This window comes from Nerophis ophidion, linkage group LG28, assembly GCF_033978795.1.
Source record: "Nerophis ophidion isolate RoL-2023_Sa linkage group LG28, RoL_Noph_v1.0, whole genome shotgun sequence".
Taxonomy (NCBI): domain Eukaryota; kingdom Metazoa; phylum Chordata; class Actinopteri; order Syngnathiformes; family Syngnathidae; genus Nerophis; species Nerophis ophidion.
This window is the reverse complement of record NC_084638.1, coordinates 5191378-5215995: the sequence shown is the minus strand read 5'-3', so window position 1 is coordinate 5215995 and position 24618 is coordinate 5191378. Positions and strand designations below refer to the sequence as shown.

General features: G+C 43.6%; 1 protein-coding gene across 2 annotated transcripts; it reads left to right on the top strand.

The window, feature by feature from the left end:
• The first annotated feature begins 1637 nt into the window (after window positions 1-1637).
• On the top strand, window positions 1638-22847 carry LOC133545126 (solute carrier family 23 member 1-like). Of its 2 annotated transcripts, none has more exons than XM_061890479.1 (14): window positions 1638-3260; window positions 8448-8573; window positions 8661-8818; window positions 10459-10547; window positions 10643-10710; window positions 15038-15219; window positions 15305-15425; window positions 15508-15664; window positions 15735-15882; window positions 15946-16051; window positions 19853-19982; window positions 20102-20210; window positions 22047-22142; window positions 22257-22393. In XM_061890479.1, the coding sequence occupies exons 1-13, from the start codon at window positions 3228-3230 to the stop codon at window positions 22129-22131; spliced, it is 1512 nt and encodes a 503-aa protein (XP_061746463.1). In that variant the 5' UTR covers window positions 1638-3227; the 3' UTR covers window positions 22132-22142; window positions 22257-22393. The 2 variants fall into 2 exon arrangements, with proteins under 2 accessions (XP_061746463.1, XP_061746462.1); XM_061890478.1 differs by having other exon boundaries at window positions 1640-3260; window positions 20067-20210; window positions 22257-22847.
• Window positions 22848-24618: the final 1771 nt, after the last annotated feature.

The window sequence follows — 24618 nt, the reverse complement described above, 5'->3', positions numbered from 1 at the left end:
CACCAACCAATCATCATCGATTTTCTCCGTATGTATGGTTGTTCTCTTTCATCCGAATCAATATCTTTTCTCCATATTTTTGGGGGGTCCTGGATTCGCAGTCAATATTCTCTTTTTGTAGCTTGTAGCATTGATGTAAGCTACCTAATACAAACCCCGTTTCCATATGAGTTGGGAAATTGGGTTAGATGTAAATATAAACAGAATACAATGATTTGCAAATCCTTTTCAACCCATATTCAGTTGAATGCACTACAGAGACAAGATATTTGATGTTCAAACTCGTAAACTTTAATTTTTTTTTTTGCAAATAATAATTAACTTAGAATTTCATGGCTGCAACATTTGCCAAAGTAGTTGGGAAAGGGCATGTTCACCACTGTGTTACATCACCTTTTCTTTTAACAACACTCAATACACGTTTGGTAACTGAGGAAAGTAATTGTTGAAGCTTTGAAAGTGGAATTATTTCCCATTCTTGTTTTATGTAGAGCTTTAGTCGTATTTAACGCTTCATAATGCGGCACACATTTTCGATGGGAGACATGTATGTACTGCAGGCGGGCCAGGAAAGTACCCGCACTCTTTTACTACGAAACCACGCTGTTGTAACACGTGGCTTCACATTGTTTTGCTGAAATAAGCAGGGGCGTCCATGATAACGTTGCTTGGATGACAACATATGTTGCTCCAAAACATGTATGGACCATTCAGCATTAATAGTGCCTTCACAGTTGTGTAAGTTACCCATGCCTTGGGCACTAATACACCCCCATACCATCACAGGTGCTGACTTTTGAACTTTGCGCCTATAACAATCCGGATGGTTATTTTTCTCTTTGTTCCGGAGGACACCACGTCCACAGTTTCCAAATACAATTTGAAATGTGGACTTGTCAGTCCACAGAACACCTTTCCACTTTGCATCAGTCCATCTTAGATGAGCTCGGGCCCAGCGAAGCCAGCGGCGTTCCTGGGTGTGTTTGATCAATGGCTTTCGCTTTGCATAGTAGAGTTCTAACTTGCACTTACAGACGTAGCGACCAACTGTAGTTACTGACAGTGGTTTTATGAAGTGTTCCTGAGCCCATGTGGTGATATCCATTACATACTGATGTTGGTTTTTGATGCAGTGCCGTCTGAGGGATTAAAGGTCCGTAATATCATCGCTTACGTGCAGTGATTTCTCCAGATTCTCTGAACCTTTTGATGATTTTACGGACCGTAGATGGTAAATTCCCTAAATTCTTTTCAATAGCTCGTTGAGAAATGTTGTTCTCAAACTGTTTGACAATTTGCTTACAAAGTGGTGACCCTCAGCCCATCCTTGTTGGGGAATTACTTAGCATTTCATGGAAGCTGCTTTTATACCCAATCATGGCACCCACCTGTTCCCAATTAGCCTGCACACCTGTGGGATGTTCCAAATAAGTGTTTGATGAGCATTCCTCAACTTTATCAGTATTTATTGCCACCTTTCCCAGTTTCTCTGTCACGTGTTGCTGGCATCAAATTCTAAAATTAATAATTTTGTTGCAACAAACAAAAAAAAAATGTTAATCAGTTTTAACTTCAAATATGTTGTCTTTGTAGCATATTCAACTGAATATGGGTTGAAAAGGATTTGCAAATCATTGTATTCCGTTTGTATTTACATCTAACACAATTTCCCAACTCATATGGAAACGGGGTTTGTAGATAGTACTTTATTTATTCCTTCAGGGGACGGCGTGGCACAGTGGGAGAGTGGCCGTGTGCAACCCGAGCGTCCCTGGTTCAATCCCCACCTAGTACCAACCTCGTCACGTCCGTTGTGTCCTGAGCAAGACACTTCACCCTTGCTCCTGATGGGTGCTGGTTGGCGCCTTGCATGGCAGCTCCCTCCATCAGTGTGTGAATGTGTGTGTGAATGGGTAAATGTGGAAGTAGTGTCAAAGCGCTTTGAGTACCTTTAAGGTAGAAAAGCGCTATACAAGTACAGCCCATTTATCATTTATTCAGGAAAAATAATAATAAAATAACAGTACCTAATCTACAGGTTAAGCTACTCATGAAGAAAGTAGCTAAGCTACTGCAAAATGTAGTTAAATTACGCCGATTTAAGCTACTGACCCTCATTTGAGGGGATTTCTAACTACTGGCCCACATGTATAATAGCAATAATAATGTAACTTAGAGTGTATAAAATGACCCAATAAGGTTCCGTTGCTATTAACTATCTGTCATTTTGCCTTTTCTTTGTCTCACCCCTATAATGTTATTAATTTTTTCTACCTCCCGTATATAAAAAAAAAACCAGAGAATCCCTCTGCCATTTAAAAATGTTTTTTTATTGAGTCCCCAGCTTGAAGCGTCCCTCTATCTCCGTCTCCACAAAAGTGCATGTCTGTTATGATTTTGCTCACTAGTTTCAATGACCCGCCTTATCTTGGCTCTGATTGGCCAGTCCGTAACGTTTCGCCCTAACTTTAGCCAATTGTGACTAATCCTACGAACAATCATTGTGGATTTTCTCCGTATTTTCTCCGTATTCTCATTCACCCAGGTCATTGTATCTTCTACATATTTTTGGGGGGGCCTGGATTCACAGTCATTTGTCTCTCTTTGGTTAGAAATAGCTAAGAAATCGCTACTCGTTCAAAAAGTAGCTAAGCTACCACCGAGATTTTGGAAAATGTAGCTAGCCAGCGGGTTAGGAATGTTACGAGCAGTTTGGATCGAGATATCTCCGAAGAAGGAAGCATCTTTAAGACAAAGGTGAGTTATCACTTTGTTGTGCAAACATCGACTATAACAAGCTCCGCCTCTTTGAAGGGCCGCTGACCTCCTGTGCTGCCATTGGCCGACTATCAGTCCTAATTAAAGTAAGTAAAATTTCCAAAGACCGATGCGGATCAATGGATCTCGCCTTGAAGGCTCGGGCTCAGTAGGGCTCCGCCCCCTTGAGTCACTTGACAGGAACCACGTTAGCGTGTGGTACGGCGGTCAAGGCATACGGTTGCCATGTGCCGTAGTTGAGGACAACTTGTCCTTGTCCTTGGCTATCGTCCTGCCCTTTTAAAAAAATTAATGAATTTACAGCCTTTGTTTAGTGTAATCATTGATCAGGGGACACACCTCAACACAGACTAATTGATGAGAAAGTTTGTTTCAGGTGAAAGTCCACAGAGATTAAACATCGGACTGGAAGAGCCACCGCCATCGCCTTCTCCTCGTCGCTGCTTCGCATGGCTGCCAGGGAAACCGAAGATGACTCGAAGGTAAGTCAATCATTCATGTTCACAAATATTCTTGGTTGCGGGTGGACTCAAAGATTTCATTGATATTTCACAGAGTCATTCATTCATTCATGCCTCAGGATTATGTAATGTTCATGGTTTGGTCTTTCTCGGTTGGTTGATTGTTAACACGTGACAGTCAAGATTCTATGGCCGTAGCACAGGGGTGTCCAAATCTTACTCGCAGGGAGATTGCGTATATTTTGATAGTTTGATCAATTTGATGTTCAGTCGCCATCTGGTGGACAAGGCGAGTAATTCACATCAATGGCCTTTAATTATCTCTGAATGCAAACAACCTTCCCTAGTCATGGTGCAAAAAAAAATTACAAAATGACATGTTCATGGTTCGGTCTTTCTCTGTCACTGGGACACTTGGTTGGTTGTTAAACGTGACAGTCAAGATTCTATGGCCGTAGCACAGGGGTTTCCAAATCTTACCCACAGGAAGATTGCGTATATTTTGATAGTTTGAGCATTTTTATATTTAGTCGCCACCTAGTGGACAAAGCAAATAATTTACTTCAATAACCTTTAGTTATGTTCTGATTGCAAACAACCTTCCCTAGTCATGGTGCAGAAAAAATATAATGGTTCGGTCTTTTATCGGTCACTGGGATACTTGGTTGATTGTTAAACGTGACAGTTAAGATTCTAAGTTAAAAAAGAATCTTACCCACATGATAGTTTGATCCTTTTGACGTTTAGTCACCATTTGGTGGACAAGGCGAGTAATTCACATCAATGGCCTTTAATTATCTCTGAATGCAAACAACCTTCCCTAGTCATGGTGCAAAAAAAAATTTACAAAATGACATGTTCATGGTTCGGTCTTTCTCCGTCACTGGGACACTTGGTTGGTTGTTAAACGTGACAGTCAAGATTCTATGGCCGTAGCACAGGGGTGTCCAAATCTTACCCACAGGAAGATTGCGTATATTTTGATGGTTTGAGCATTTTTATATTTAGTCGCCTCCTAGTGGACAAAGCAAGTAATTTACTTCAATGACCTTTAGTTATGTTCTGAATGCAAACAACCTTCCCTAGTCATGGTGCAGAAAAAATATAATGGTTCGGTCTTTTATCGGTCACTGGGATACTTGGTTGATTGTTAAACGTGACAGTTAAGATTCTAAGTTAATAAAGAATCTTACCCACAGGGAAATTGCGTGCATTTTGATAGTTTGATCCTTTTGACGTTTAGTTACCATTTGGTGGACAAGGCGAGTAATTCATATCAATGGCCTTTAATTATCTCTGAATGCAAACAACCTTCCCTAGTCATGGTGCAAAAAAAATTTACAAAATTACATGGTCATGGTTCGGTCTTTCTCCGTCACTGGGACACTTGGTTGATTGTTAAACGTAACAGTCAAGATTCTTTGGCCGTAGCACAGGGGTTTCCAAATCTTACCCACAGGAAGATTGCGTATATTTTGATAGTTTGAGCATTTTTACATTTAGTCGCCACCTAGTGGACAAAGCAAATAATTTACTTCAATAACCTTTAGTTATGTTCTGATTGCAAACAACCTTCCCTAGTCATGGTGCAGAAAAAATATAATGGTTCGGTCTTTTATCGGTCACTGGGATACTTGGTTGATTGTTAAACGTGACAGTTAAGATTCTAAGTTAATAAAGAATATTACCCAAAGAGAGATTGCGTACATTTTGATAATTTGATCCTTTTTATGTTTAGTCGCCATCTAGTGGACACCGTGAGTAATTCACATCAATAACCTTTAGTTATGTTCTGAATGCAAACAACCTTCCCTAGTCATGGTGCAAAAAACATTACTAAATTACATGTTCATGGTTCGGTCTTTCTCTGTCACTGGGACACTTGGTTGATTGTTAAACACGACAGTCAAGATTCTATGGTCGTAGCACAGGTTCGTGTAAATCTTACCCACAGGTAGATAGCGTATATTTTGATAGTTTGATCATTTTGACGTTTAGTCACCATCTAGTGGACAACATGAGTAATTCACATCAATAACCTTTAGTTACGTTCTGATTGCAAACAACCTTCCCTAGTCATGGTGCAGAAAAAATATAATGGTTCGGTCTTTTATCGGTCACTGGGATACTTGGTTGATTGTTAAACGTGACAGTTAAGATTCTAAGTTAAAAAAGAATCTTACCCACAGGGAAATTGCGTGCATTTTGATAGTTTGATCCTTTTGACGTTTAGTCACCATTTGGTGGACAAGGCGAGTAATTCACATCAATGGCCTTTAATTATCTCTGAATGCAAACAACCTTCCCTAGTCATGGTGCAAAAAAATTTTACAAAATTACATGGTCATGGTTCGGTCTTTCTCCGTCACTGGGACACTTGGTTGGTTGTTAAACGTAACAGTCAAGATTCTATGGCCGTAGCACAGGGGTGTCCAAATCTTACCCACAGGAAGATTGCGTATATTTTGATGGTTTGAGCATTTTTACATTTAGTCGCCACCTAGTGGACAAAGCAAGTAATTTACTTCAATGAGCTTTAGTTATGTTCTGAATGCAAACAACCTTCCCTAGTCATGGTGCAGAAAAAATATAATGGTTCGGTCTTTTATCGGTCACTGGGATACTTGGTTGATTGTTAAACGTGACAGTTAAGATTCTAAGTTAAAAAAGAATCTTACCCACATGATAGTTTGATCCTTTTGACGTTTAGTCACCATTTGGTGGACAAGGCGAGTAATTCACATCAATGGCCTTTAATTATCTCTGAATGCAAACAACCTTCCCTAGTCATGGTGCAAAAAAAAATTACAAAATGACATGGTCATGGTTCGGTCTTTCTCCGTCACTGGGACACTTGGTTGATTGTTAAACGTAACAGTCAAGATTCTTTGGCCGTAGCACAGGGGTTTCCAAATCTTACCCACAGGAAGATTGCGTATATTTTGATGGTTTGAGCATTTTTATATTTAGTCGCCACCTAGTGGACAAAGCAAATAATTTACTTCAATAACCTTTAGTTATGTTTTGATTGCAAACAACCTTCCCTAGTCATGGTGCAGAAAAAATATAATGGTTCGGTCTTTTATCGGTCACTGGGATACTTGGTTGATTGTTAAACGTGACAGTTAAGATTCTAAGTTAATAAAGAATCTTACCCACAGGGAAATTGCGTGCATTTTGATAGTTTGATCCTTTTGACGTTTAGTCACCATTTGGTGGACAAGGCGAGTAATTCACATCAATGGCCTTTAATTATCTCTGAATGCAAACAACCTTCCCTAGTCATGGTGCAAAAAAAAATTACAAAATGACATGTTCATGGTTCGGTCTTTCTCTGTCACTGGGACACTTGGTTGGTTGTTAAACGTGACAGTCAAGATTCTATGGCCGTAGCACAGGGGTGTCCAAATCTTACCCACAGGAAGATTGCGTATATTTTGATAGTTTGAGCATTTTTACATTTAGTCGCCACCTAGTGGACAAAGAAAATAATTTACTTCAATAACCTTTAGTTATGTTCTGATTGCAAACAACCTTCCCTAGTCATGGTGCAGAAAAAATATAATAATTCTATGTTCATGGTTCGGTCTTTCTCGGTCACTGGGACACTTGGTTGGTTGTTCAACTTGACAGTCAAGATTATGTGGCCGTGGCACAGGGGTGTTCAAATCACGGCTCGCCGCCGACGTCTTCAATTTGGCCCATGAGACTTCAGGAGTTAGTAAGTAATCTTACCCACAGGGAGATTGCGTACATTTTGATAGTTTGATCATTTTGATGTTTAGTCGCCATCTGGTGGACAACGTGATTAATTCACATTAATGACCTTTAATTATTCTCTGAATGCAAACAACCTACCCTAGTCATGGTGCAAAAATAAAAAATGACATGTTCATGGTTTGGTCTTTTTCGGTCACTGGGACACTTGGTTGGTTGTTAAACGTGACAGTCAAGATTCTATGGCCGTAGGACAGGGGTGTCCAAATCACGTCCCACTGCCGACGTCTTCAATTCGGCCCATGAGACGTCAGGAGTTAGTAAGGAATCTTACCCACAGAGAGATTGCGTACATTTTGATAGTGGACAACGTGAGTAATTCACGTCAATGACCGTTTAGTTATGTTCTGAATGCAAACAACCTTCCCAAGTCATGGTGCAAAAATTTTTAAGAAATTACACGTTCATGATTCGGTCATTCTCGGTCAATGGGACACTTAGTTGATTGTTAAACGTGACAGTTAAAATTCCGTGACTGTCGCACAGGGGTGTCCAAATCTCGGCCCGCCGCCGACGTCTTAAATTTGGCCCACGAGACCTCAGGAGTTAATGGAGACACTATGGATTGAACTTTCACAGTATCATGTTAGACCCGCTCGACATCCATTGCTTTCGGTCCCCTAGAGGGGGGGGGGGTTGCCCACATCTGAGGTCCTCTCCAAGGTTTCTCATAGTCAGCATTGTCGCTGGCGTCCCACTGAATGTGAATTCTCCCTGCCCACTGGGTGTGAGTTTTCCTTGCCCTTTTGTGGGTTCTTCCGAGGATGTTGTAGTCGTAATGATTTGTGCAGTCCTTTGAGACATTTGTGATTTGGGGCTATATAAATAAACATTGATTGATTGATTGATTGAATGAAGAATCTTACCCACTGGAAGACTGCGTACATTTTTATAATTTTGACGTTTAGTCGCCATCTAATGGGCAACGTGAGTAATTCACATCAGCCTTTAGTTAAGTCCTGAATGCAAACAACCTTCCTTAGTCATGGTACAAAAAAAATATAAATAATTCCATAATCATGTTTTGGTCTTTCTGGGTCACTGGGACACTTAGTTGGTTGTTAAACGTGACAGTCAAGATTCCAGGGGTGTCCAAATCACGGCCCGTAGACGTCCATTTGGCCCACGGGACGTCAGGAGTTAATAAGGAATCTTACCCGCAGGGAGATTGCGTACATTTTGATGCTGACGTTTAGTCGCCATCGAGTGGACAATGTGGGTAATTCACATTAATAACCTTTAATTATACCATAAATGCAAACAACCTTCCCTAGTCATGGTGTAAAACAAGTTACAAACCATAATATGGAAAAAACACATTTTTAGCCCAATGCGTCTCCCGATTCAAAAAGTTTGAACCCCCCTGCGTCATAGCTCAAAATACACTTGAAGAGTAACATAATTCAGTTTGGAGGTTTTGTGTCCAATCAGGGTCAGGATCACCTTCCACGAGGGCGGAGCCTCAATGCAAAAAAAGAGCCAAATTCATCCACGGACATGATTTACACCATCGAGGACGTCCCACCCTGGTACTTGTGTATTCTCCTGGGACTGCAGGTACTACTTGAACTAAACTGGATCAGTCCTTCTGAACTGGACCATCAGTTCAGTCCCATGATGTCCTCATATTTCCTGTGTCGCCAGCACTACCTGACGTGCTTCAGCGGCACCGTGGCGGTGCCGTTTCTCCTGGCCGAGGCCATGTGCGTGGGCCAAGACCAGAACACTATCAGTCAACTGATTGGAACCATTTTCACCACCGTCGGAGTCACCACCCTGATCCAGACCACAGTCGGAGTCAGGTAATGCCTCATTTCATTTCAACACATCAAGGTCTGACAGTCCACTCAGGAAATTCCGGACCCAACAAAACACTTGATAGAGTCCACCAGAAATATTCCTTATTAAGGACCGAATGTCCCTTTGGGACAGAGGACCCTATTGAATTTCTAGCGTTTTATTCTTTCTTTCTTTATTATTTTTTTGCAGTTTTGAGCTGTAATTTGACCTCCTTAACATGCTTCAAAACTCACCAAATTTGACACACACATCAGGACTGGCGAACATTGCGACAAAACTGTAACTTCCAGTAGGAATGTCATAGCGACATGAAACAAAAACATCTATGTAGGTCTCACTTAGACCTACATTTCATAAACTGACATCCTTCAGCAAAAATCAACAGGAAGTTTGCAATTCCCCCTTCAAAACAAAAGTTTTGTAAAAACACTCATCTTTGCCTCTTTGAGCTGTAATTTGACCCCCTTAACATGCTTCAAAACTCACCAAACTGGACACACACATCAGGACAGGGACTGGCGAAAATTGCGATCTAAACAAAAAAACCTAACCCCAAAACTCAAAATTGCGCTCTAGCGCCCCCTAGGAAGAAAACACAGACAAAACTGCTCCTAGGAAGAAAACACAGACAAAACTACCTATAACTTCCAGTAGGAATGTCATACAGACATGAAACAAAAACCTCTATGTAGGTCTCACTTAGACCTACATTTCATATATTGACAATTCCCTGCAAAAATCAACAGGAAGATTGCAATCCCCCCTTCAAAACAAAAGTTTTGTAAAAACCGGTCACCTTTTTTCAAAAATTATCTCCTCTGAGCGCGTTTGTCATGTCTGCTTCAAACTACCACAGGAGAGAGATTGAACCCTTCTGATTAAAAGTTGATGAAAGAGTTTTTAATACTGCTACGGTTTTGATTTTATCGGCCTTCAAAGAACCGCTGTGCTGAAAACCATTTCAAAGATGCCCGCCATGCGCAGACGCAGTGAGGGAGACGTTTTTTTCCCGTTTTTTTCCGTACCGTCTGCTGCTGGTGCGCACGCACCGACATTTGTGAGGGAGAGGCTGTGATCGTCTATACCAAGATGGCTGCCAGGTGCCGTAGCTAAGCCGGTATGTTTTAAAGTTGTCGTTTGCCTGCATATCGTAAAAACAACCGTCCAACATTTTACAACTAATTGTAAACTTATAGGTGCCGAATTGAGACGACAGAGTGTGTCGATGTTAAGATATTACACCGAGTTGGTAAGTCTTATCTGTTTGCTAATAGTACCTACTAGCCGTACCCATGTTTTAATACCGTTTCCTCCTATGTTTCTGCTCCGATTGAATTTCTTTGTATGTCGAGTCTTTATTTTGGGTACTTACATATGGTGCCTGACTGTTGTGGCGTATCTGCACTTTTTATGCTACGGTAAAGACAATGAATGGTCCGGTTTTGATTTTATTAGCCTTCAGAGAACCGCTATGCTAAAAAACATTTCTAAGATAGCCGCCGTGCTAGACCTATTTTTTTCTTTTTTTTCCTATCGTTCCCAGTATGTAACCGCTTATCTGGGCTTGGGTCGCGGGGGCAGCAGCCAAAGCGGTCCCATCCATCGCTGCTTGCAGCTTTAATTGTTTGTTGTTCTTGTGAAGATTGCCGCTGTTCCAAGCATCTGCTTTGGCTTTCCTGGTTCCTGCACAGGCCATTCTCGGTTTGGACCGCTGGAGTTGTCCAAGTGATGGTGAGACCGGTTTCATTCATTGGTTCTGGCAGCTTCCAAAGAAACATCAACCAGGCTTTAGGAGGACTTCACCAACTGTTTGTGTGTGTTTTCAGAGGAGATTTACGGGAACGGAAGTCTTCCAATCGACACCTCCCACATTTGGCAACCTCGTATCAGAGAGGTAAGTAATTACCTTGATGAGTTTGTGCCTCAGTTTCTGTTTTATTGTTGACATAAAAACAACCAACTGACGCCAGGAAGTGTGAAGTAATATTTATAGTACCTAGTACCGGATTTCCCCCGAGATAGCCACTATAAGTGGCAGTAGGGGCGTGGCTTGGATCGTGGCCAATATGTCATAGGCACTCAGTGCAGGTATGTATAATAAAATAGTAATGATGCATATATTTTTCAGATATTGCTGCTTCTTGTACAAGTTAACACAGGCTACACTTTATTCTGCCATCTCTGAACGTTGCAATTCTGATTCCTAAATATAGACACAGTCCTTTGAATTAGAAATGAAAAAATAACTTGAACAATGAAGTCACTGTAAAACTAACCACACAAAGGAAAGGAAATTATATATATATATATAGCTAAACTGTATGTATATATGTATGTATGTATATATGTTTGTATCTGTATTAGAGAAGGGACGGTGGGTTGGCCATTGAGGGGCCGATGACAAAATGTTGGCCATTTAAGGTGGGGACAGGAGGTTGGCCATTGAGGGCTGGGACAAGCAGTTTGGTCATTGATGGCGGGGACGGGGGGTTGGCCATTGAGGGCGAGGACTGTCCATTTTCTACCGCTTATTCCCTTTTGGGGTCGCGGGGGGCGCTGGCGCCTATCTCAGCTACAATCGGGCGGAAGGCGGGGTACACCCTGGACAAGTCGCCACCTCATCGCAGGGCCAACACAGATAGACAGACAACATTCACACTCACATTCACACACTAGGGCCAATTTTAGTGTTGCCAATCAACCTATCCCCAGGTGCATGTTTTTGGAAGTGGGAGGAAGCCGGAGTACCCGGAGGGAACCCACGCATTCACGGCGAGAACATGCAAACTCCACACAGAAAGATCCCGAGCCTGGATTTGAACCCAGGACTGCAGGACCTTCGTATTGTGAGGCAGACGCACTAGCCCCTCTGCCACCGTGAAGCCCTGGGCGAGGACTGGAGGTTACCAAATGGTGGTGGTGGTGGTGGGGGGGGGGGGGTGTTGGCCAATAAAAGTGGAGACATGAGGTTGGCCATTGAGAGCATGGGCAAAAGGTTGGCCATTGAAGGGAGGACTGGAGGTTGGCCTGTGGGGTCGGGTATGGGAGGTTAGCCATTAAAGGTGGGTACAGGCGGTTGGCCATTGAGGGCTGGGACAAGTAGTTGGCCATTGATGGCGAGGACTGGAGGTTAGCCAATGGGGGCTGGAACGGGAAGTTGGCCAATAAAAGTGGAGACATGAGGTTGGCCAATGGGGGCGGGGACGAGAGGTTGGCCAATAAAAGTGGAGACATGAGGTTCGCCATTGAGAGTGAGGACAAAAGGTTGGCCAATAAAGGCGATATACTGGAGGTTGGCCAATGGGAGATCGATGGGAGGTTGGTGATTAAAGGAGGGGACGGGGGATTGGCCATTGAGGGCGAGGACTGGATGTTAGCCAATGGGGGCAGGGACGAGAGGTTGGCCAATAAAAGTGGAGACATGAGGTTGGCCATTAAAGGCGAGGGCTAGAGGTTGGCAAATGGGGGAAGGGATGGGAGGTTGGTGATTAAAGGAGGGGATGGGGAATTGGCCATTGAGGGCGAAGACTGGATGTTAGCCAATGGGGGCAGGGACGAGAGGTTAGCCAATAAAGGTGGAGACATGAGGTTGGCCATTGTGGGCTGGAGAAAGCAGTTGCTCATTGAGGGCTTTGACGAGGGGTTGGCCATAGAGGGAGAGGACAGGGTGTTAGCTAATGGCGGCGGGGACGGGAGGTTGGCCAATAAAAATGGAGTCATGAGTTTGGCCATTTAGAGCGACAACAAAAGGTTGGCCAGTGAAGGCGAGGACTGGAGGTTGGCCGAAGGGGGCGGGAACGGGAGGTTGGCCAATAAAAGTGGAGACAGGAGGTTGGCCATTGAGAACTAGGACAAGCAGTTGGTCAGTGAGGGCGGGCACGGGACGTTGGCCAAGAACTTGAGGTTAGCCAATGGGGATGGGGACGGGAGGCCATTGAAGGCGAGGACTGGAGGTTGACCAAAGGGGGGCGGGGACGGGAGGTTGGCCAATAAAAGTGGAGATGGGGATGTTGGCCATGGAGAGCGAGGACAAAAGGTTGGCAATTGAAGACGAGGACTGGAGGTTGGCCAAAGGGAGTGGGGATTAGAGGTTGGCCATTAAAGGTGGGTACAGGAGGTTGGCCATTGAGGGCGAGGACTGGAGGTTGGCCAAAGGGGGCGGGAACGGGAGGTTGGCCAATAAAAGTGGAGACAGGAGGTTGGCCATTGAGGGTAGGACAAGCAATTGGTCAGTGAGGGCGGGCACGGGACTTTGGCCAAGAACTTGAGGTTAGCCAATGGGGATGGGGACGGGAGGCCATTGAAGGCGAGGACTGGAGGTTGACCAAAGGGGGGCGGGGACGGGAGGTTGGCCAATAAAAGTGGAGATGGGGATGTTGGCCATGGAGAGCGAGGACAAAAGGTTGGCAATTGAAGACGAGGACTGGAGGTTGGCCAAAGGGAGTGGGGATTAGAGGTTGGCCATTAAAGGTGGGTACGGGAGGTTGGCCATTGAGGGCTGGGACAAGCAATTGATCATTAGGAGCGGGAACGGGGGGGTTGGCCATTGAGGGCGAGGACTGGAGGTTAGCCAATGGCGGCGGGGACGGGAGGTTGGCCAATAAAAGTGGAGACATGAGGTTGGCCATTGAAAGCGAGGACTGGAGGTTGGCCAATCGGGGTGGGGAAGGGAGGTTGGCCAATAAAAGTGGAGACGTGAGGTTGGCCACTGAGGGCGGGGACTAGAGGTTGGCATCAAAGGAGCAGAGAAGACGGTTTGGGGAGTGCAGGTGGAGAAGGTTTGTGAGGTAGATCGTGTAGTGCTCTGAAAGGGAGTAGGCGTATTTTAAACTATATACCATGTTAAATTGGAAGTCAGTGGAGGTTTTGTAGAACGGGGGTGATGTAGTGGCTGGAGCCGGTGTGAGTGAGGAAGCGGCCAGTAATGGACTCTATGAAGGCGTAGGTGATGGTTTCAGCAGCACAGTAGGTGAGGAAGGGTGAAGGCGGCCCTTTATTTTTTAAGTGAAAGAAGCAGTCGGTCCTAACTGGGTGATGCGTGACCAAAGGAGCGGGTGCTGTCGAGGAACAAACCAGTTTAAGTTCACAAAGGTGGGGTCGTTCCCGCCTAACCAAACCCTGCCTCTCAGCCGCTCCAAGTCTAAGCACGACGCCACCATTGTTGTCGTCTCGTGTTTGAATGAACACGAACATTCGGCTCTAAAAATGTAGTAACTCCTTCAACAAGTTGACAAACTTTACTGTGCAACCCTTTTTTCCCACCGTTCCTATTTTCTTGTGTCTTCTTCTCTGGTTGAACAGAGCCGCCGCACAGTTACGATGCGCACTCCCGTCGAGTGTACAGCGCTGTAACTACAAGCTACATTGGCAGTGCATTAAAATTACTGCGTGAGGATGGTAAACATCCATCCATCCATTTTTTACCACTTATTCCCTTCGAGGTCGTGGGGGACGCTGGAGCCTAGCTCAGCTACAATCGGGCGGGAGGCGGCGTACACCCTGGACAAGTCGTCACCTCACCAAGTAAAGGAAAAAAATGAAAAACTGCTCAATTAGCTTTACTTAAGTTATTTAGTAAATTTGCCCGTTAGTGACAGTTAGCTTTGATTATTAGCAACTTTGTCTTGTGTGTACCTTTGTTATTGTTGCAGTATCATTTGGCATGATCCGTTGCCCGGATCATGTTTTGTTTAGTTTTGACCCTCTCAGTTCTGTTTTCAGCACCTCTGAATTTGTGTGTTTTGGTTACCATGGGTAACTGAGTATGTTCCCCTGCCTCGGATTAATGCTGCCGGGCACTAATCGGAGAGCTACTTATTCCCGTTGTTCGCCACACTCTGCCTGGCTTCCTTATTTGCTGTACGTTCTCCCTTTTCTGTCTACACACTGTTTCTGCCTGTAAGTGCTCCGTGATCGTGTGCCGCCGAACATGCTCATCTGCTCGTAAACCAGACGTGACGACGATCCGGGCAAAGGCGGGGTGCGGGACCAATACTTTTTAGAGACGATATAGTACCGAAAATTATTAATTAGCATCGCGGTACTATACAAATACCAGTATACCGTACAGGCCGACTTGGTACATTGACTAATTTATGAGGAATAAATAATTTTCCTTACCTGCATTTTGCCTCCGGAGTTTCCGTCAGCATCCTGGGAGAACGACCCACGCATAAACATGCGACCCAACCGTGACATCATTCTTAATAATTGTCTTGCAGATTCAGGGCGCCATCATTGTGTCAAGCACCGTGGAGCTCCTGATTGGTCTTCTGGGACTGCCAGGGATACTGCTGGAATACATCGGCCCGCTCACGATCACGCCCACCGTGTCGCTGATCGGCCTGTCTGTGTTTTCCACAGCAGGAGACCGGGCCGGTTCCCACTGGGGCTTCTCAGCGCTGTGTGACCCAGACCTCCCTTTCATTGGTTATCATAAATACAGACATAACGTGAATATACCTTACCTTGTTTTCTTGGCTTTCCAGGTGTATTCTCCTCATTGTACTGTTTGCTCAGTACTTGCGGGAAACTTCACTCTCTGTGCCGGTCTATAGCAAGAAGAAAGGACTGCGGTTCACCAAAGTCTACGTCTTCAAAATGTTTCCCGTAAAAAAAACCAACAACCTCACAGCAAGTGTCTAGTAAGGCGTAGACTTCGTCCCGTCTGAAGGTGTCCGTTTGTGTCCAGATCATACTCGCCATCATGCTGGTCTGGCTGCTTTGTTACATCTTCACCCTCACCAACCTCCTACCCTCGGACCCAGAACGTTACGGATACAAAGCCAGGACCGACGCGCGCGGTGACATCATGACTTCATCTCCCTGGTTCAGAGTTCCTTATCCCTGTGAGACAAACCACATCGCCATGCTGGCACGGAACAGGCTAACTGAAACATGTCACTTGACCCCTCATAGGCCAGTGGGGGTTGCCTGTGGTAACGCTGGCGGGGGTGTTGGGAATGTTCAGCGCGACCATGGCAGGCATCGTAGAGTCCATTGGTGATTATTACGCCTGTGCTCGTCTCTCCGGGGCGGCTCCGCCTCCGGTCCATGCGATCAACAGGTGAGGCAAGGAATGAACCGGACTTACCTGGGCAGGTGTTCCATGTAGTTTTTTTTGTTGCAGAGGAATCTTCACAGAGGGACTGTGTTGTATCATCGCCGGACTTTTAGGGACTGGAAATGGCTCCACCTCCTCCAGCCCAAATATTGGGGTTCTTGGCATAACTAAGGTACCGTATTTACCTGACTATAAGTCGCTCTTAAAATACTTTTTTTCTCTCTCAAAACTCGTCAGTGCGCCTTATAACCCGATGCGGAATAATTCTGGATTTGCATACCGACCTTGAAGCAATGTTATTTGGTACATGGTGTAATGATAAGTATGACCAGTAAATGGCAGTCAAACATAATATATACATGTAGACGCAATATCCATCCATCCATCATCTTCCGCTTATCCGAGGTCGGGTCGCGGGGGCAACAGCCTAAGCAGGGAAACCCAGACTTCCCTCTCCCCAGCCACTTCGTCTAGCTCTTCCCGGGGGATCCCGAGGCGTTCCCAGGCCAGCCGGGAGACATAGTCTTCCCAACGTGTCCTGGGTCTTCCCCGTGGCCTCCTACCGGTTGGACGTGCCCTAAACACCTCCCTAGGGAGGCGTTCGGGTGGCATCCTGACCAGATGCCCGAACCACCTCATCTGGCTCCTCTCGATGTGAAGGAGCAGCGGCTTTACTTTGAGTTCCTCCCGGATGGCAGAGCTTCTCACCCTATCTCTAAGGGAGAGACCCACCACACGGCGGAGGAAACTCATTTCGGCCGCTTGTACCCGTGATCTTATCCTTTCGGTCATGACCCAAAGCTCATGACCATAGGTGAGGATGGGAACGTAGATCGACCGGTAAATTGAGAGCTTTGCCTTCCGGCTCAGCTCCTTCTTCACCACAACGGATCGGTACAACGTCCGCATTACTGAAGACGCCGCGCCGATCCGCCTGTCGATCTCACGATCCACTCTTCCCTCACTCGTGAACAAGACTCCTAGGTACTTGAACTCCTCCACTTGGGGCAGGGTCTCCTCCCCAACCCGGAGATGGCATTCCACCCTTTTCCGGGCGAGAACCATGGACTCGGACTTGGAGGTGCTGATTCTCATTCCGGTCGCTTCACACTCGGCTGCGAACCGATCCAGCGAGAGCTGAAGATCCCGGTCAGATGAAGCCATCAGGACCACATCATCTGCAAAAAGCAGAGACCTAATCCTGCGGTTACCAAACCGGAACCCCTCAACGCCTTGACTGCGCCTAGAAATTCTGTCCATAAAAGTTATGAACAGAATGGGTGACAAAGGACAGCCTTGGCGGAGTCCAACCCTCACTGGAAATGTGTTCGACTTACTGCCGGCAATGCGGACCAAGCTCTGACACTGATCATACAGGGAACGGACCGCCACAATAAGACAGTCCGATACCCCATACTCTCTGAGCACTCCCCACAGGACTTCCCGAGGGACACGGTCCAATGCCTTCTCCAAGTCCACAAAGCACATGGCAGAGTAAACAACACCAACATTTTATTTTATATGTTCCATTGAAAATATAGAACATTATACATGGCGCTCAATCCCAAAAAATGTTTTAGTATGACTTTGGTAAGCTATGAAGCCACATCGCTTGATGGATTGTCTGCACTTTAAACAGGTAAGACATATTATCTGCCGTTTTGTTTCGCCATATTATGCAAAAGCAATTTTTCTTACCTTCTGCTACCTGCTGATCTGTATTTGGGATCTGCATAAGGCCTGAGATATGGCGCGCCTCCGCCTTTTTAGTCCGTGCCGACACCGTAGTTCTTTTTCTCTGTCTTCTTGTTATGAGACATTCTTCCTCCGCTGTTGACATTTCTAATAAAACGTAGTGTAAAGTTCTTATATCTGTTAGTAAACTTGCCATGAAAGCGCTCAAACATACCGGTGTAGTGAGTATACATTATTCACCCAAGGAACTTTAGTTATTAGAGAGTTCTGGTTGGACAGTTTTTCATGGGTCACTTGTTGTTGTTTCCGGATGAGGAGATTGCTGTTCCTTTATTGATTGAAGTGAAGTCTGAATGTCATTAAAACATTTAGCGCCATCTTTTCATACTTCTTCCACTCCCGTCCTTGCACGCTACACCGCTACAATCCAATCCACTTTATTTATATAGCGCATTTAAACAACAAAATGTTTCACAACAATGTTAAAAACAACATTCAAATACTATCCTGAGCTCCACCAATGACTGAATAAAAACAACAAATAAGAATAAATACATATAAAACCAATACGAAATAAATATGATTAAAAACAGTAAATAGAAATCAAAATTTTAAAACACAGAGGGCAACAGAGGGCCACACAACTCACGTAGTGTTAAAAGCCAAAGAATAAAAATGAGTCTTAAGACGAGACTTAAAAGAGTTCACTGTGGGAGCAGTTCGAACATGGAGGGGCAGAGTGTTCCACAGCTTAGGGCCGACCACAGAGAAGGCCCCTGTCTCCCCTGGTTTTAAGTCTGGTCTTGGGCTCCATGAGCTGGAACTGGCTTTCGGACCTCAGAGCGCACGCAGGATTGTAAATTTGGATGAGGTCCGAGATATAATGAGCTGCCAGTCCATGTACAGCTTTAAAAACAAACAGCAAGATTTTAAAATCTATTCTAAAATGAACAGGGAGCCAGTGCAAACTCTCAAGGATTGGGGTTATATGCTGGCGTTTCCTGGCCCCTGTTAAAAGTCGTGCTGCCGCGTTCTGGACTAACTGCAACCGGGAGAGAGCTTTTTGGCTAATGCCAGCATAAAGTGCATTGCAGTAGTCCAGGCCACTTGAAATAAAAGCATGCACGACTTGTTCAAAAAAGGTTAAAAGATAAAAACGGTTTTACCTTTGCTAAAAGACGAAGATGATAAAAACACGATTTTAAAACGCCATTGTGTTTGTCAAGTTTAAAATCGCCGTCTATAGTGACGCCAAGGCTGGTGACCTTGGGACACATAATTTTGTAATGGTCCCAAGTCAGTGAGGGCTGGACCAGAAACTAAAATTTCCGTTTTTTTCCTCATTCATTATTAAAAAATTCTGGGCTAACCAAGCCTTGACGTCGCATAGACAACAAAGATGACGGGGAGAAGATGCTGTCGAAGGTAAGCCACGTAAATAAGACCGCCCACAAAACGGCGCAGAAAGCGGCTTGAAGATGATCTGTAAAACATACTTATGCAACGTTTTGACCAAAGAACCACTATTACACATGGCTCGGCATTGTCTTGCTGAAATAAACAGGGGCGTCCATGATAACGTTGCTTGGATGGCAACATATGTTGCTCCAAACATGTATGTATCTTTCAGCAGAATGGTGCCTTCACAGATGTGTAAGTTACCCATGCCTTGGGCACGAATACACCCCCATACCATCACAGATGCTGGATTTTCAACTTTGCGTCTATAACAATCCGGATGTTTTTTTTTCCTCTTTGTTCCAGAGGACACGACGTCCACAGTTTCCAAAAACAATGTGAAATGTGAACTCGTCAGACCACAGAACACTTTTCCACTTTGCATCAGTCCATCTTAGATGAGCTCGAGCCCAGCAAAGCCGGCGGCGTTTCTGGGTGTTGTTGATAAATGGCTTTTCCTTGGCATAGTAGAGTTTTAACTTGCACTTACGGATGTAGCGACAAACTGTTGTTACTGACAGTGGTTTTCTGAAGTGTTTCTAAGCCCTTGTGGTGATATCCTTTACACACTGATGCCACTTTTTGATGCAGTACCACCTGAGGGGTCGAAGGTTCGTTATATCATATCTTACATTAAGTGATTTCTCCAGATTCTCTGAATCTTTTGATGATATCACGGAACGTAGATGGTGAAATCCCTAAATTCCTTGCAATACCTCATTGAGAAATGTTGTTCTTAAACTGTTCGACAATTTGCCTCACACATTTGTTTACAAAGCGGTGACCCTTGCCCCGTCCCTGTTTGTGAATGACTGAGCAGGTGGGGAGCAGGCGAGTGGTCCAGTACGGAGCGGCCATCATGTTGCTGTTGGGATCCGTTGGGAAGTTCACGGCCTTGTTTGCGTCTCTGCCGGACCCCATCCTGGGAGGGATGTTCTGCACGCTCTTTGGTGAGTCTCACCTCGGAATGGCCTTTTTCTAAAATGATGAGGACTTAGACATATATATTGTCATTTGTACATCACATTTGTCAGGTATGATCACGGCTGTTGGTCTGTCCAACCTGCAGCTGGTGGATCTCAACTCGTCCAGAAACCTTTTTGTTCTGGGCTTCTCCATGTTCTTTGGACTGACGCTGCCAGCATACCTGGACACACACCCCAAGTCCATCAACACAGGTATGCCAGTCCGTCGTCAAGGAGATGGGTTCTGTTGCGTTGGACCAGTTCTTCCGCCGGTCACCCCTCACCCCCCAGATTCTTTCGATGACACATACGCTGGTTTTAAGTCAATCCGAGACAGAGTTGCTTATCCTGATATTTTATTACCAAAGCTTTGGGAGACCAATCTAGATACAACCTTTCAATCCCATTGCCCAAATTGATCTAACTCCCAAACGGGAAGACACTACTTCTTTGTTCAACTAAAGATAAACTATTTAGGGAGTACTCCAACTTCCTACATTTCAAAGCTTCAAGGCTAACACACAGTTTACTTGCAGGCAAACAGAAAGAGAACAAATGGAAGAACACTAGCTGTTTTAAAATATGACTATGAATATAAAGAAATAACTCTAAAATATGGATATATGTAGATATCTATCTCCGTCACAACATACACTGTATTGCCAAAAGTACAGTATTTGGCCACCTGCCCTGACTCGCATATGAACTTGAAGTGCTATCCCATTCCTAACCCATGGGGTTCAATATGATGTCTGTCCACCTTATGCAGCTAATACAGCTTCAACTCTTCTGGTGAGGGGGTGTCCACAAGGTTGCGGAGTGCGTTATATTCCAAAAGCGTATTGGTGAGGTCACACACTGAGGGCCTGGCTCTCAGTCTCCGTTCTAATTCATCCCAAAAGGTGTTCTATCAGGGACAGGTCAGGACTCTGTGCAAGCCAGTCAAGTTCACTCTGTCATCCATGTCTTTGTGGACCTTAATTTGTGCACTGGTGCACAGTCATGTTGAAAGAGGAAGGGACCCGGTCCAAACTGTCCCCACAAGGTTGGGAGCATGGAATTGTCCAAAATGTTTTGGTATCCTGGAGCGTTCAAAGTTCCTTTCACTGGACTTAAGAGGCCAAGCCCAACCTGTGAAAAACCACCCCACACCATAATTCCTATTTGGGGTTGCGGGGGATGCTGGAGTCTATCTCAGCTGCATTTGGGCGGAAGGTGGTGTACACCCTGGACAAGTCGCCATCTGAACACCATGAGTCCTCCTAATCCAATCCACTATTTGTGTAGCACATTTAAACCACATCAACGTTTCCAAAGTGCTGCACAACAATATTAAAAATAATATTCAAATAGTATCCTTAGCTCCACCGATGACTGGATAAAAAAATAAATAAAAACTAAATAAAAATAAGTATGATTAAAAACGATTTTAAATGGTAAAACCATATAAAAAAAGAAATAGAAATCAAAATTAAAAATATTACAACCCCTCCACCAAATTTCACACTCTGCACAATCCAGTCGGATTTGTACCGTTTTCCTGGCAACCTCCAAACCCAGACTGGTCCATCAGATTGCCAGATGGAAAAGTGTGATTCATCACTCTAGGGATCGTGTCCCCACTGCTCGAGAGTCCAGTGGCGACGTACTTTACACCACTCCATTGGACTTGGTGATTTATGGCTTAGATGCAGCTGCCCGGCCATGGAAACCCATTCCGTGAAGCTCTCTGCGTACCGTACGTGGGCTAATTGGAAGGTCACATGAAATTTGGCGCCCTGTAGCAACTGACTGTGCAGAAAGCATCCGCCGACACCTCTCGGTCAGTTTACGTGGCCTACCACTCCGTGGCTGAGTTGCTGTTGTTCCCAAAATCTTCCAATTCCTTATAAAAAAAAACGACAGTTGACTTTGGAATATTTAGGAGCGAGGAAATTTCCCGACTGGATTTGTTGCACAGGTGGCATCCTATGACAGTGCCACGCTGGAAATCACTGAAAGCGGTCGTGGATGAGATGGGTTTTATGTGGAACCTCTGTGTCCTTGCAGGTCTGGCAGAACTGAATCAAATCCTGACGGTCCTTCTGTCCACCGAGATGTTTGTTGGGGGTTTCCTGGCTTTCTGCTTGGATAATACCATTCCAGGTGACTTGTTGTCCTTGATATGAAGACCTTGGTCTGAGGGACAATGTCCACTTGTATTATGGTGGACCGGAAGACTACAACACGGTCAGACGTTGTGGTTTGGTGTGTCGCCAGGTTCTAGACAAGAGCGCGGTCTCCTGGAGTGGAGGTCTTTGTCGTCCCCGTCCTCCTCCTACGACCTTCCTGTGGGGATGGCGCTCATCCGGCGGGCGCGCTGCCTCAGGAACTTCCCCATCAGCCCGACTTTCAGAGGGTGGACTCTGCCTGACGGCCAGCCCCCTCCTGGTGAGAGAGAGGCGGAGCAAGGAGTAGTGGGGGAGGAGCTTAGACCAGAAGAGGAAGCTGAAAAGTCAACCAAGGTCTAAGGGCCTGATCCAAATAGCGGGCGCTAAACAGTGTGTACAAACTCTGAATTAGTGTGTACTATAAGTGTGTACAAAGTATAATATAGTGTGTACTATTAGTGTGGACAAACTATGAACTAATGTGTACTTTAAGTGTGTACAACCAATGAATTAGTGTGTACAACCTATAAATAAGTGTGTACTATAAGTGTGTACAAAGTATAAAATGGTGTGTACTATTAGTGTGTACAAACTATCAACTAGTGTGTACTATTAGTGGGTACAAACTATTGAATAGTGTGTACAAACCATAAACTAGTGTGTACTATTAGTGTGTAAAAAATATGATATAGTGTGTACTATTGGTGTGTACAAACTATGATATAGTGTGTACTATTGGTGTGTACAAACTATGATATAGTGTGTACTATTGGTGTGTACAAACTATAAAATAGTGGGTACATTAGTGTGTACAAACTATAAACTATTATGTACAAACTATAAAACAGTGTGTACTATTAGTGTGTACAAACTATAAAATAGTGTGTACTATAAGTGTGTACAAACTGTAAACTAGTGTGTACTATTAGTGTGTACAAACTATAAACTATTATGTACAAACTATAAAATAGTGTGTACTATTAGTGTGTACAAACTATAAAATAGTGTGTACAAACTATAAACTATTATGTACAAACTATAAAATAGTGTGTACTATTAGTGTGTACAAACTATAAAATAAATGTGTACACACTATAAACTAGTGTGTACTATTAATGTGTACAAACTATAAAATAGTGTGTACAAACTGTAAACTAGTGTGTACTATTAGTGTGTACAAACTATAAACTATTATGTACAAACTATAAAATAGTGTGTACTATTAGTGTGTACAAACTATAAAATAGTGTGTACAAACTATAAACTATTATGTACAAACTATAAAATAGTGTGTACTATTAGTGTGTACAAACTATAAAATAAATGTGTACACACTATAAACTAGTGTGTACTATTAATGTGTACAAACTATAAAATAGTGTGTACAAACTGTAAACTAGTGTGTACTATTAGTGTGTACAAACTATAAACTATTATGTACAAACTATAAAATAGTGTGTACTATTAGTGTGTACAAACTATAAAATAGTGTGTACAAACTATAAACTATTATGTACAAACTATAAAATAGTGTGTACTATTAGTGTGTACAAACTATAAAATAAGTGTGTACACACTATAAACTAGTGTGTACTATTAATGTGTACAAACTATAAAATAGTGTGTACTATAAGTGTGTACAAACTAAACTAGTGTGTACTATTAATGTGTACAAACTATAAAATAGTGTGTACTATAAGTGTGGTCAAACTATGATATAGTATGTACTATTGGTGTGTACACACTATAAAATAGTGTGTACTATTAGTGTGTACAAACTATAAACTAGCGTGTACTATTAGTGTGTACAATCTATAAATAAGTGTGTATTATAAGTGTGTACAAAGTATAAAATGGTTTGTACTATTAGTGTGTACAAACTATTAACTAGTGTGGACTATTAGTGGGTAAAAACTATAGAAGAGTGTGTACAGACTATAAACTAGTGTGTACTATAAGTGTGTACAAACTATAAATTAGTGTGTACTATTAGTGTGTAAAAACTATAAAATAGTGTGTACTATAAGTGTGGGCAAACTATGATATAGTGTGTAGTATTAGTGTGGACAAACTATGAATTAATGTGTACTAAGTGTGTACAACCTATAAATTAGTGTGTACTATTAGTGTGTACAATCTATAAATAACTGTGTATTATAAGTGTGTACAAAGTATGAAATGGTGTGTACTATTAGTGTGTACAAACTATTAACTAGTGTGTACTATTAGTGGGTACAAACTATAGAATAGTGTGTACAAACTATAGTGTGTACTATAAATGTGTACAAACTATAAATTAGTGTCTACTATTAGTGTGTACTATTAGTGTGTAAAAACTATAAAATAGTGTGTACTATAAGTGTGGACAAACTATGATATAGTGTGTACTATTGGTGTGTACACACTATAAAATAGGGTGTACTATAAGTGTGTAAAAACTATAAACTAGTGTGTACTATTAATGTGTACAA